The sequence below is a fragment of the Mesocricetus auratus genome, unplaced genomic scaffold, assembly GCF_017639785.1.
Source record: "Mesocricetus auratus isolate SY011 unplaced genomic scaffold, BCM_Maur_2.0 Super-Scaffold_100014, whole genome shotgun sequence".
In the NCBI taxonomy this organism is placed as follows: Eukaryota; Metazoa; Chordata; class Mammalia; order Rodentia; family Cricetidae; genus Mesocricetus; species Mesocricetus auratus.
The window spans coordinates 15,114,952-15,127,701 of NW_024429197.1; the positions used below are offsets into that span (position 1 = coordinate 15,114,952).

Below are 12,750 nucleotides of genomic sequence, written 5' to 3' on the forward strand. Positions count from 1 at the left end.
TCTGTACACAGAATCACAGCTGGCTAGGTCCAGGTCCCATACACATGTAGATATACTTGAACATGGATTTATTAATGCTGGGGCCCAGTTATATAGGACATCTCACATCTTAGGTGAGAATTGGCTTAGGGAAAGGTAGAAGAGGCCCATGATGGCTGAGAGACAGCCTGGTTCTTAAAGTGACTGCCTTACAAGCTTGAGGCCCTGGGTTTGACCCAGCAGAATTCAAATAAAAGCCCTGGGCATGGTGATGGGAGCTGCAGTCTTAGCACTGGGGAGGCAGAGACAGGAGGATCTTTGGGATTTACCTGCTAGTTGACATAGTCTACTTGGTAAGCCTCAGGCCAGTGAGAGACTTGATAAAACACACAAACAAACAAAAAAACCAACCAAACAAAAAAAAACCCCAACCAAACAAACAAACAGACACCAAGGTGGGCAGTATCTGAGAAATGACACAGGAAGTTCACCTCTGGTCTCCACAGATGTGTATGCAAATAGCAACAATGATAATGTGTCATTCCCACAGGTTTCACAGGCCTGGCCTGGCAAGGCTCTCAGAGAGGTGGAGTAGCTTTCTTAGGGACACAGGTCAGCCTCTGAAAGTGTCAGTCTTTGGCCCTCCTTCCTAAACATCCCTAAACACTCAATTAGGCTTTGGAGTCACTTAAAAAGGGTTTCCCAGGAGGCCTGAGCTGTGATGGCCCCAGCGGGATCCAGTCAGCTCTAGGCAACTTCGTGGGGGATGGGAGAAGGTCAACCTAGGATGCAGATCTAGGCCTGTGAGTAGGATGCCTAACAGCTTTGTTCTCAGGCTAGGGACTCTCGCCTAGGATCAGGTAGCATCAGGAACCTCTCTCTTTCTCCTTAGGGCCTGTATCCACAGCGGTCAACAAGGATGCCCTACCAGCAGCCTGTGCACCCCCCGATGGGGTGCTACTCCCGACAGGTGAGATGGCTTCCCCTTCTATGCCCTGGCTTCATAAGGTCTTTAGGTCCCAAAGCTATTTGCGCCTTCATTCTTGCCTGTTGGTCATTACCATTATTTTCTGGACCATCACTAACTTGTCACATGATGATACCAGATGTCACTTAAAAGAGTCTTTATTACATGATAATATCAGGCCTTTCCCTAAGGCTTCTCCTACACTAATTTAACCTTCTCAAGCACCTTAGAATGCATGCTACTGATGGGGAAACTGAGGCACAAAAAGATTAGACCAAAACACTGACACGTAAGTTTGGGTTTGCTGTGACAAGTAGCTTCATGACTCAGAGACTTTCCAGGAGTTTTTAGTTCTTGCTCATTGGCTGAACTGGGCTGTGGATCAGAGTCAGAACTATTATCTTTTCTCTTTTGGCATCTGAGCTGAGGATGCAGGAGCCGTTGCTTTTCTCCCATTGACTGACAGAGGAAACTCACAGTGCTTCCAGAAGCCTCAGCTCTGTGCATGGTGATGTCCACACACTTTCAGTCGGCCAAAGTTAACCCCACGGCTCTGCCCAGCATATAGGGGGCAACAGTCATCTTCATACTGTGTGGACTGGCTAGTTCCCATACAAGATACTCAGTTTGGTTTGAAATTCAAATAAATAATGTATATACTTTTAGTGTAAGTAAATCTTAAATATTGCACAAGACATGTTAATGTTAAAAATACACTCACAGTTTATTTCCAGTTTGGATTCAACTGGTGTCCTGTAGTTTTATTTGCTGAATGTGGCAGTATGAATTACACAAGTACTTCAGGTACAATTAATTGCCTCATAGATATTAACTCAGAAGCAGCCTATATTCTTGGCCACCATGCTGGACACCTCTTGTACAATAAGGCAGCAGAGATAGTACCAGACCTACATAGAGAGAAGCAGAGAGAAATAGTAGGCTGGGGAGATGTTTCAGTGGATAAAGGGCTTGCTTTCCAAACATGAGGAATGGAGTTTGGACCCCAAGAAGCCATGGAAAGCTAGATTCAATTAGTGTGTATCTGTGATCCCAGTGTACCTATGGCAAGGTGGGAGATGCAAACAAGAGAACCCCAAAAGGTCGTGGATCAGCTGGTCTGGCATATATAGCAGTGAATAAGAGACACTGCTTCATAACAAGGTAAAAGGTTAGGACTGACACCCAAGGTTGTCTTCTGACCTCCATGTGTGCACTGTGGTGTATGTACCTGTACACACACACACACACACACACACACACACACACACACACACACACACAATTCTCAAGCTCCCAAGCTGCTTGAGCTGGCATTCATGCTCACACATATACATTGACAGACATGGAAGCAAGCTCTGGGCAAAATCATTTAGTGGGGACATAGAGGGGGCTGAAGACAAGTATTCCACATTTCCAAGTGAACTGGCACCTCATACACAGATCCATGAACAATCCATACCTTCAATTCCAGATTCTTCTACCTTGCTCCCTCGCAGGTAGTTCCACCCTTTCTCTGAAAACCTCTTCTCTGAGCTTACCTAATACTGGTATGTTCTGGAGGGTAGAGATGGGCCCAAGGTGAAAACTACGTTGGGCAGGATGCTTCTTCAGGGATAAGAGCCTTCTCCATCCTAACCCAAATAAGAGAGCCTGTCTCAGGAATCCCACTCCCATCACCTCCATGTACAAACAGAAGCACCCCCTCCTGGCTCAAAGAGTCTTTTTAGGTGATTATGAGTGTGTATATACTTGAAGGATGTAGTGTAAAACATGGTAGGAACTTTTAAGATAGAGGTCACTGCTATTTATTGGTGTCTGTCATATCCTTGTAGGGACATCTAGTTATATAAGTATTTATGACCAAGTGCCTCATCCTGGGCATAGTGTTCTATGCTTTTTGTCATAGATGAGTATATTTGGAGGTGGTTTCCAAAGCAACATAGAAAGCTGCATGTGATGGCTTTGATCAGCCCCATGGAATCATGGGCATATCCCTGGACTAGGCTGGCGTGAGCTCTAGGACTCACTTGTAGAGTGTAGTTTTACCCACCAGTCACCTGGGCCCTGCCACACTGTCTGAACCCCCAAATAACACACAGAACATTATATTAATTATAAAGCTGTTGGCCGTTTGCTTGGTTTCTAACTGGCTATCTCTGACTTAAGTATTTAACCCATAATTGTTAATATAAGTATTTCTCTTACTGGAGAAAAGGGTCCTGACCTCTTATTCTGGTGTTCTACATGGTGTCTCTCTCTGCCTCTCTTTCCCAGAATCCTCTTTGACTCCTAGTCCCACCTATCTTGCTTCCCTATTGGCCAATGGTGCTTCATTCAACAACCAATAAGAGACAGATTTACAGAATGACATCTCCCATCACTCTTCCCTTTCATTCTAGTCTCTGTTGGGACCAGACACTTCCCATTGTGGAAACCAGGGACTCTGTGGTCCCTACAGGAGATGTCCTTCTCTGTCCTCTCTATGAACTAGTGGGATAGTTGTCCTTTTAAGGGTTTCAGTATCCACATTCAGTGTCTGGGTCCTGCATCCTCTGTGAGTAGCATAGCAAAGATTGGGGGAGGGGCTCAGGTTTCAGAGAGTGCACAGCATAGTAAGGCTGAAACAGAACCCAAGCTCTGGGCTGTGCTTGGGAGTTCTGGGTACAATTCAGGATTGGGGACATTGCTAAGCTATTTACTTCTCTGTGCCTCAACATTTTTGCCTCTCAAATGGGAGTAATTAGGGCCTGTTATTTTGATCATCGTCATGATAAGAGAATTGACAAAAACAACTTAAGGAAGTTTTATTTTAATTTTTCTGCCCACTTTGAGAGTACAGCCAATTATGGTTAGAAGACATGGCCTCACGAACATGAGGTCACATTGTACCCTTAGGAATCAAAGAGTGTTGAAGGCTGGTGTTCAAGTGGCCTTTTCTTTCTTTTCATTCATTCTAAAACCCCAACCTCTAGGGCTGAAGTTGCTCACGTTTAGGTTAGGTCTTCCATCCTCAGTTAAATTTCTCTGGGAACATCCTCACAGTACACCCTAGATAATTCTAAATTCCCATGAAACTGACAGTCAGGGTAAGATCAGTGTCTGGTCTCACAGGGTTTGGAGATATAGTGACAGAGGCGAGAGGAAGGGTTTCCCACAGCCAGAGGGTTTCATACATACTAGCCCAAGTGGGTTTGTTTATTTGTTTGTTTATTGAGACAGGATTTCTCTGTATAACAGCTCTGGGTGTCCTGGAACTCACTCTGTAGAGACCAGACTGTCCTCAAACTCAGAGCCCCACCCACCTATCTCTGCCTCCCAAATTCTGGGATTAAAGGCATGATCCACCAGCGCCCACCAAGTGGGTTTGTCTTAGACATGAACAGGCAGGGAGAATGGAGTCTCTTGAGTGTTGTGGCTTCTATGGTGGAGATTCAGAATCTTTCCCAGCTTTGACAAAAACTTCCCTCAGCATACAGGAGGATCCATGTGAGGAAGGGCCTTCCATTGTACAGGCTGTCAGTAACGGTACCTGTTGCTCTCCATGAGTGCTCCCAATCATGCCAACAGATGCGTAGTGCTCCCCCTTCTCCCTGCCTCTTCCCTGGCCCCTCTTACTGCATTCACTCTGCTGTCTCAGGGCTGGAGCAGTAGCAGTGAATAAGATGGGTGTTGCCTTGCTTGTTGGTGGTAAGGAGGTGGGAGCCCCAGTTCTCAGCTGGCATTTGCCCAGGTACGCAGCAGAAATCCCACTGGATTCCCATCGTTCCCCACCCCCCCTTTCACTTTCTTCTGTATTACCCAATACTGTTGCCACTAGCCACGTGTGGCCATTTACAGGAATCCCAATTCAATAACATCCAGACTTTAGCTCTTTTTTCGCCCCAGCTGGATTTCAAGTGCTTGATAATCATAGCTGGAGGTTATGCAGTGATCCTCACAGCACAGACCCATTCTTCCCTGGCAGGGGTTTCCTCTGGGTGAGGTTGTCTAGGGCTCACAGTCTGTTGAAATCTGAAAGTAGAAGCCAGTAATGGGAATTCTAGTAGCTAGACCCTCCCCACACAGTGTTTGCCCATTTTATAGATTAGGAGCTTGAGGCTCAGACACATAAGGCAAATAAGGGGCACGCAGGTAGAGGCCGGGGTTAGGGTCAGCGCTGGGGGATGTTGAGCTTGTCCCTTTCTTCTCTCTGCCCTGCAGGTGACACCGTACAACCCACAGCAGATGGGACAGCAAATTTTCCGCTCCTCCTACACCCCCTTGATGAGTTACATCCCCTTGGTCCAGCCCAACTATCCATATCCTCAGAGGACCCCCCAGAAGCTTCCCGCCAATCCCCGAGATCCTACCCCGATGGCAGGAGATGGGCCTCCATACCTCTTCCCCCAGGGATATGGGTGAGTCTTCAGCCATGGTGTGGGTGGGGAGCTGACCTGTATCTAGATGGTTGTCAGAGATGGCAGGTGAATGGGGTGGGCTTCATAGAACCTTTCTTGGTGTATGTGCCCCATGAGGGTTGGCGGGGTGGGGGGGCGTGTCCTTGTATCTGTGCCCAGTGTTTCTGAGGACTTGGAGGGAACACCTATGGCGGTGAGCCTGGGCTGGGATCTAGGAGGAGCCTTTTGAAGGCACTTTGCAGACTGCCACCTACAGGTTGGCTGTAGAACTGCAGCTGCCCAATCAGAAGCAAGTAGACTCTGTACATTGCATGGATGCTGCAAGTGGCTCATGATGCCCTGTCATTATCATAGGATGATTCGCAAAGAATGTGGTTAGCTAATTTGTATATAACTCCTATACACTTCCTGATGCATCTGGAGTCCTTGCTAGGTTAAAGTTTCAAGTATCCCCCAGAGTTCTGCTGGGTTCTGGTGAAGTGTCTCCCACAGCTCATCCACTGAAGCTTTCCCAATCTGTAAAAAAAAGTCTGGCATTTCCGGGGTTTGTGTGAGGGGCTCAGCTGCAAACTCCCAACACAAACTTGGCAGTTAGGATAAAAATTCCTCTTGGATTATGTATGGTGTGGAGTACCAAAATTGTGTTTGTTTTAACATAATTAACAAGTAGCTACTCACTCCAATAAGCCAAACCCTCAGCTAATATTAGTGATCCAAGGCAGAAGGCACCATTCTACACCTGTGGACCTCAGAATCCTAGGCAGATCACGGGGCATGTGTATCTCACTTGGAAAAACTCAGGTTCTAGGTTAGGAAGAAACTCTTCTAGGTGACATTGATTCCTGCCCTCCCCACTCTGCCCAGCAGACACCCTTTCTGCATGACCCCAGACTCTCACCCTTTGGTTCTTGCATTTCCCCTAATATCTTGTGAAAAGAGATCGATGTTTCAAAGAGGTTTTGATAGTCAGATCTGTTTGGGGAAAACTGTGAGAAACAAAGACAAGCAGATTTCTTAACAGTTGGAACTCTCAGATCATTTAATTGCCTGGGGTGCTCGGAGAATATTCAAGAGGCAGACAATGGTGGCATTTGAATATGATATCCATGACTTCATTTTATATCTTTCCTTTCTTCTCTACTTCCTCCTCTTTTTCTCCCCCCAATTCCCCCTCCTTCCCTCCCTCTTATTTTATAGAACACAGCATGATATGTAGAACCCCCACCACCATAATCACACGCACTGAAATGTGCTATGTTAATTCACGGAGTTAATGTGAACTTAGCCTACAGGGAACTCATAGAACTCACACTTCTTCCCTTCAAATGCAGAGGCCTGGGGCTAGAGACATGACCCAACTTACTGTTCTTGCAGAAGACCCAGATTTGGTTCCCAGCACTCATCATCCAGCAGCTCACAATCACCTGTAACTCTAGTTCCAGGGGATCCGATACCCTCTTCTAACCTCTGCAGATACCCCCCACATGTGACATACATAAACCTACGCAAACACACATACATCTACATAAAGAAAAAATGAGGACTGACAGGATTGGATGGCATACTCTGGTAAAGTGAGGATGAGGTGGCCCCAGGCCAGAGGCAAGACCTCTGAGGGGGAACCCTAGTGAGTGTCTAGAGAGGCAATCTAGGCAGGGGAGTCAAGCCCTGCAGTGAGAAAGGGCAAGGTAATCGTTTAAATGCCACTTTGAGCGCCTGAGTTTGAGGTGCCAGGAACTGAACCCAGATCCTTACTTATGCTAGGCAAGTAACTGCTGCTGAACTATTCCCCAAGCCCAGAAGGTGTAAGACAAACTAGAGGCCTGGGAACAGAGGTGTGTATGGTTTGAACTATTAGACTTGTCCCTGGAAAAAGTGGGAAACAGATTGGAAAGGGAGGTTGGGATTGGATTATTAAAGACTTTTGACTGCAAGGCCTGAGGATCTAATAAAGGCCTGTGCACATGAGAGTGAACACAGAGGCCTAGGGGAGAGAACAGGAGGCAAGGTGTAGTCTGGAGGTCTCAACAAGAGATTATCTGTCACCTTGGTGGAGGTGAGGGTGAATGAGGCTGCTGAGGGATGCAAAGAACCATCCTCCCTCAGCTGGCAGTCACCCCTGTGTTACCACCTTGGGATTCTTCATAGGGACAAACTGGAAAGCTTGCTATTCAGAGAGCCAGGGGCATTGTAAGCACAAAGGGCAGAGGCCAGGTTCCCTGTGTCATTGGGGAGACAGGGGATGGGGCGAGAGGGACAGGAAGGGGCAGCCCAAGAAGTAGGCACAGGACTAAGAAGAGTGGGAAACATTGGAGACAAAGAAGATCGAGTGGTGAGTGGTGAGTGGTGAGTGGGGATAAATGATGCCTCAGGAAGCTAGGAAAACCAGAAGGATGGGGCCAGAAACAGGTGCCATCCTGGATCTCTACAGAGGATGGTTTGTTCATTTGTCAAAAAACAAACAAACAAACAACTGATGGAAGCTGGGAGATGACTCAGTCAATAAGAACTCAGTATGCAAGCATGCAGACATGATGCTGATCCCCAGACTTTGCATAGGGAGCTGGGCATGGTGGTATACACTTGTGATCCCAGTGCTGTGCAAGGAGAGACGGGTGGATCCCTGGAGCTCACTGGCTAGCTAGCTTAATCTGATTTATGATCACCAGTCCCAGTAAGAGAATCTCTAAAACCATGGTAGAGAGCCCCTGAAGAAGGACTCCCACGGTTAACTTCTAGTCTACACAAGCATGTAGTACGTGCGTACACACACACACACACACACACACACACACATATACAAGTCTGATTGATTGATTTCTAGACTTGTGGCACATAGCTGCAATCCCAACACTTGGGAAATGAATCAGGAAGATCTACATTTTGATCCAGCCTGGGCTACATGGTGAGATCCTGTCTCAAACAAAACAAAAAACTGGCTAGAGCCATTCTAGTGCCTGGCACTGTCCAAGGCAATGTGAACCGGAGTGAACAAGACATGCAAAATGTTCTCTACTCTCACAAATCTCACTGTGTGTGGGGGGGGCAGGGAATAAGATGCAAACATGTCAGCAGAGGCCCAGAGGAGGAGGTGGCTTCTTCTCGTCCTCCTTCCTTAAGCAAGGTCTCACTGTGCTGGCCTTGAATTCATAGCCATCATCCTGTCTCCCACACACAGTATGTGTACTGGGAGTAAGTCATGAACCACCATGCCTGGCCAGGAAGTCTTTCTGAACCATATTCGTGTGTGTGTGTGTGTGTGTGAGAGAGAGAGAGAGAGAGAGACAAGCAGTCCACTCAGAAGGATTATGAATGCAAAGGCCTCTGAGTGACTGAGTATGATGGGATGGTGAGAGTGGTGGAGTAGGAGTCAGAGATCAGCCAGGGCTGGGCAGGTCTGGACTGGTCAGCCATGTTTTGAGAGCAGCAGGATTTCATTGAGACCTTTGAACTGGGGAAGAGCATGCTCTCGTTTCCTGTGTAGAGCAGACCGTGGTATGAAGGAAGGGCAATGGGAGTGAGGGCTGACGCAGGGGTCAAGCCTGAGGTCCTCAATGCTGCATCTAACAGATGCTGATGGCATGGAGGAGGGTGGCTCCTGGGAGAAAAGGGACATGTGAACCTATCTAGGATGTTCATTTTCTTGGCAGAACCAGTGGGGCTTGATCACAGTTGCATACAGAATGAGGACAAGGGACGAGGGCAGACTGGCTTGCGGGCAAGCACAAGTCCTAGGTTTCTGTGCTGTGCGCTTGATGAGTGACAGTGGCAAATGCTTAAGTTGCAATGGCTAGCGCGAGGCTGTTGATCAAGGGTTCAGTCTTGGATACTGAACTTGCTAGTCAATGTTAGTCACTTTCTCTCACAGTGATAAAGCATCATGGCCAGGAGCAACTATAGAAGGAAGAGATAATTTGGCCTTATGGTTCCAGAGGGACACAAGTCCATCTCGGAGGGGAGGCATGACAGCAGGCAGCAGGCACGGATGCAGGAACAGGAAGCTGAGAGCTCACGTTTATAACCACAGCACGAGTCAGAGAGAACAAGCAAGATGTTGAGAGGTCTTACACTCTCAAAGCCTGCCCCTCAGTAAAATAGTTCCTTCAGGAGACAGCACCTCTTAAACATCCCCAAACAATGCTACCAGCTAGGGACTGAGTGTTCAGATACCCGAAAATATGGGTGGAGGCATTTATAATTCAGATCATCACAGACAGATGAGTGGAACTATTGGTAGACAGGAGCCTGGAGCTTGGGGGCAAGGTTGGGGCAATGAATTTAGGGGCCATTAGAATATCGAAGACAGATGAAGGCATGGAGCAAGATGAGTCACGAGGGAGTGCACATGCGTGGAGGGGATGCATGAACCTAATGCTGGAGCCTCCAGCAGGTGGAGGGGCTGGAAGGGGCAAAGGGGCCAGGAAAGGGGCTAAGAAGCAACTTCTAGTGTGTGTGTCTATGTGTTTATGTGTGTGTGTGTGTGTGTGTGTGTCTATGTGTGTATATCTGTGTGTGTGTGTGTGTGTGTGTGTGTGTGTACCATGAGGGAGTCAGGTGTGGAAGTCATATGCAGGAAGTGATCTGCAGAAGAACACATGGGAGCTGGGATCCGAGTGGGGAAATGGGAGCTGGGTACTATGGGAGCCAACATGGGGACCTCTGGGTAGTGTAGTTGCTGAGGAAGCTATGAAGCTGATTGGACACGACCTGGTGAGCTGTGTCAGGCAGGGGAAGATGCATGCATGGCCACCGGTGGCTAGTTTGGTCTGGAGGACAGGCAAGGTCATCAGAAGCAGAGGAAGGGAGAAGTGGGAGGGGTTGCAGTGGGACAGACAGGAGCCAGAGTCTCAAGTTCTCAGAAGAGCAGGAGGAAAGCCCTTGGTCCCTCTGCCCAGCTGATTTGCATACCCCATCAGGAGTGATGACCACACAATGTATCCTCCAAGCAATCAAATAAGTTGGAGCGTTTCCTGGGGCATGAGTAATACTTGCTCTGGAAACAGTATTATATAAGCTGCCCTGGGTCAATCAGGACCCATGCTTGCCTCACTCTAGGATAATAGTTCTCAACTTGTGGGTCACAATCTCTTTGAGGGTCAAAGGACTCTTTCACAGGCGTCTCCTAAGACCATCAGAAAGCACAGACATTTATATTATGGCTCATATCAGTAGCAATATTGCAGTTATGATGCAGAAATGAAAATAATCTTATGACTGGGAGTCACCATAACATGAGGAACTATATTAAAGGATGGCAGTGCTAAGAAGGTTGAGGACCACTGCTAGGAGCTGGTGTAGCTCCTCCTCCCTCTCCTCCAGGAAGCATTCCTTGGTAGTTTTAGTCCATACATACTGCTTCTCCTCCTGACCCTCTAGTGTTCTGCTGTCTAGACCCTTGGCAGTTGATCTGATTATAAGTGATCTACCCAGAAAAGTGAGGGACATGGGGTACAATGACCAGATATAAGAGACAACCTGGCTAATTGGTTACCAATAGTCATTGTTACTGTTTCAGCTTTTATTTTATAAATCAAATCAAAATCCAGGGCCTCTTATATTAACATCACTTCTTTCCTTCCAGTGCTTGGAATTAAACACAGGGCCTTCCACATGCTAGGCAAACACTCTGCCACGGAGGTACACCTCAGCCTATGTTTCTATGAGACAGGGTCTAGTGAGACTGAATTAGCCTCAAATTTGTGATACTGTGTCCTCTTCCCAAGTGCTGGGACAACAGGCACACACCAGGCTACCATTGCTTTCAATCATTTATAATCCAGAATGGATTTTTTTATTTTGTTTTTCATTTTATGGGTATGTATATTTTGGCTACATATATGTCTGTGTACCATGTGTGTGCAGTGCCCAGTAATGTAAGAAGAAGGTACTAGATCCTCGGGGACTGGAGGTCTAGATGACTGTGAGCCATCATGTAGGTGCTGAGAGTCGAACCTGCATCCTCTGGAAGAGCAGCCAATGCTTTAACAGCCGAGCCATCTCTCCAGGCCCTTCAGTGTGTTTTTTCCCCTCTGACTTCATTTATTAGAAAATACAGTTCCTGAGAAAGTAGAAGATACAAGAGACACGGGAAGTAGGTACAGTGCATAGACCTCGTTAAGTCAGGAGCATAAAGGGTTAAAAATAAAATGAGCTACAAGCTCATCTATGGCTCAAACATCTGGAAGGTTCCATTGCTTTCCCTCTCTGATCTCCTGCTGTTAGCAGCCCGCTTTATCCTTAACATTTTAAAATTATATTACTTGTGTGTGTGTGCGGAGAGGGTGTGTGTGTGATGTCTAATGTATGTGGAAGCCAAAGACAAATTGTGGAAGTTGGTTTGCTCCAGCCATCTTGAAGGTCTCCGTGATCAAACTTAAGTTGACGCAGCAAGTGCCCATACCCACAGAGCCATCTCACTGGGCTGGCATTTTTTCTCATTTTTAGTTTATTTTACATACCAACCATGGTTTTCCCTCCCTCTCTTCCAAATCCTTCCTCACCTCCCTTCTACACCTCTCTTCCACTTCTCCATCTCCACTCGGATAGGATAAGGCTTCCCATGGGAATTAGAAAAGCATGGCACATCAAGTTGAGGTAGGACCAAGCTCCCCCACCCCCCTGCATCAAAGCTGAACAAGGCATCCCACCATAGGGAATAGGTTCCAAAGAGCCAGATCATACATCAGGAACAGGTCCTGCTAGGGGCCCCACAAAAGACCAAGCTGCACAATTGTCACCCAGATGCAGAAGGCCTAGGTCGGTCCCATGCTATCTCCCTAAGGGTCTGTTCAGAGTCCATGAGCTCCCACAAGCTCAGGTCAGTCATCTCTGGGTTTCCCCATCACGATCTTGCTCACCCTCTCGTCAACTGAACTCCCCGAGCTCCGCCCAGTGCCTGGCTGTGGATTTCTGCATCACTTCCATCAGGTACTGGATGAAGGCTCTAGGACAGTCACCCAATCTGATTACAGGGGAAGGCCAGGCCAGATATCCTCTCCACTATTGGTAGGAGTCTTGGCTGGGGTCATCCTTATGGGTTGCTGGAAGCCTCCCTGGCACCAGGTTTCTCCCTAACCCCACAATTGCCCTGTCTATCAAGCTCTCTCCTCCCACTTTTCCCCATCATGATCTCTCATTTCCACGCCCCTATTCCCTCCCCTCTACTCTCCTACCCCTCCCCCCCACCCCAGTTTACCAAGGACATCCCATCTACTTCCTCTTCCCAGAGAGATCCATCTATCCCTCTTAGGGTCCTTTTTGTTACCTAGCTTCTCTGGAGCTGAGGATCGTAGGCTGGTTATCCTTTGCTTTACATTTAATACTCAGTTATGAGTGAATACATACCGTGTTTGCCTTTCTGGGTCTGGGTTACATCACTCAGAATGATTTTTTTCTAGTTTCATCAAT

General features: G+C 47.4%; 1 protein-coding gene across 2 annotated transcripts in view; it reads left to right on the top strand.

Annotated features, from left to right (window-relative positions):
* The window catches only part of CUNH1orf94 (chromosome unknown C1orf94 homolog), a 43,999-nt gene that overhangs the window by 29,049 nt on the left and 2,200 nt on the right, over positions 1-12,750 (top strand). For both annotated transcript variants that reach the window (XM_040756599.1, XM_040756600.1), the window contains exons 5-6: positions 872-949; positions 5,147-5,343. In XM_040756599.1, coding sequence (XP_040612533.1) covers positions 872-949; positions 5,147-5,343 — 275 coding nt within the window. The remainder of the gene's footprint in view (positions 1-871; positions 950-5,146; positions 5,344-12,750) is intronic.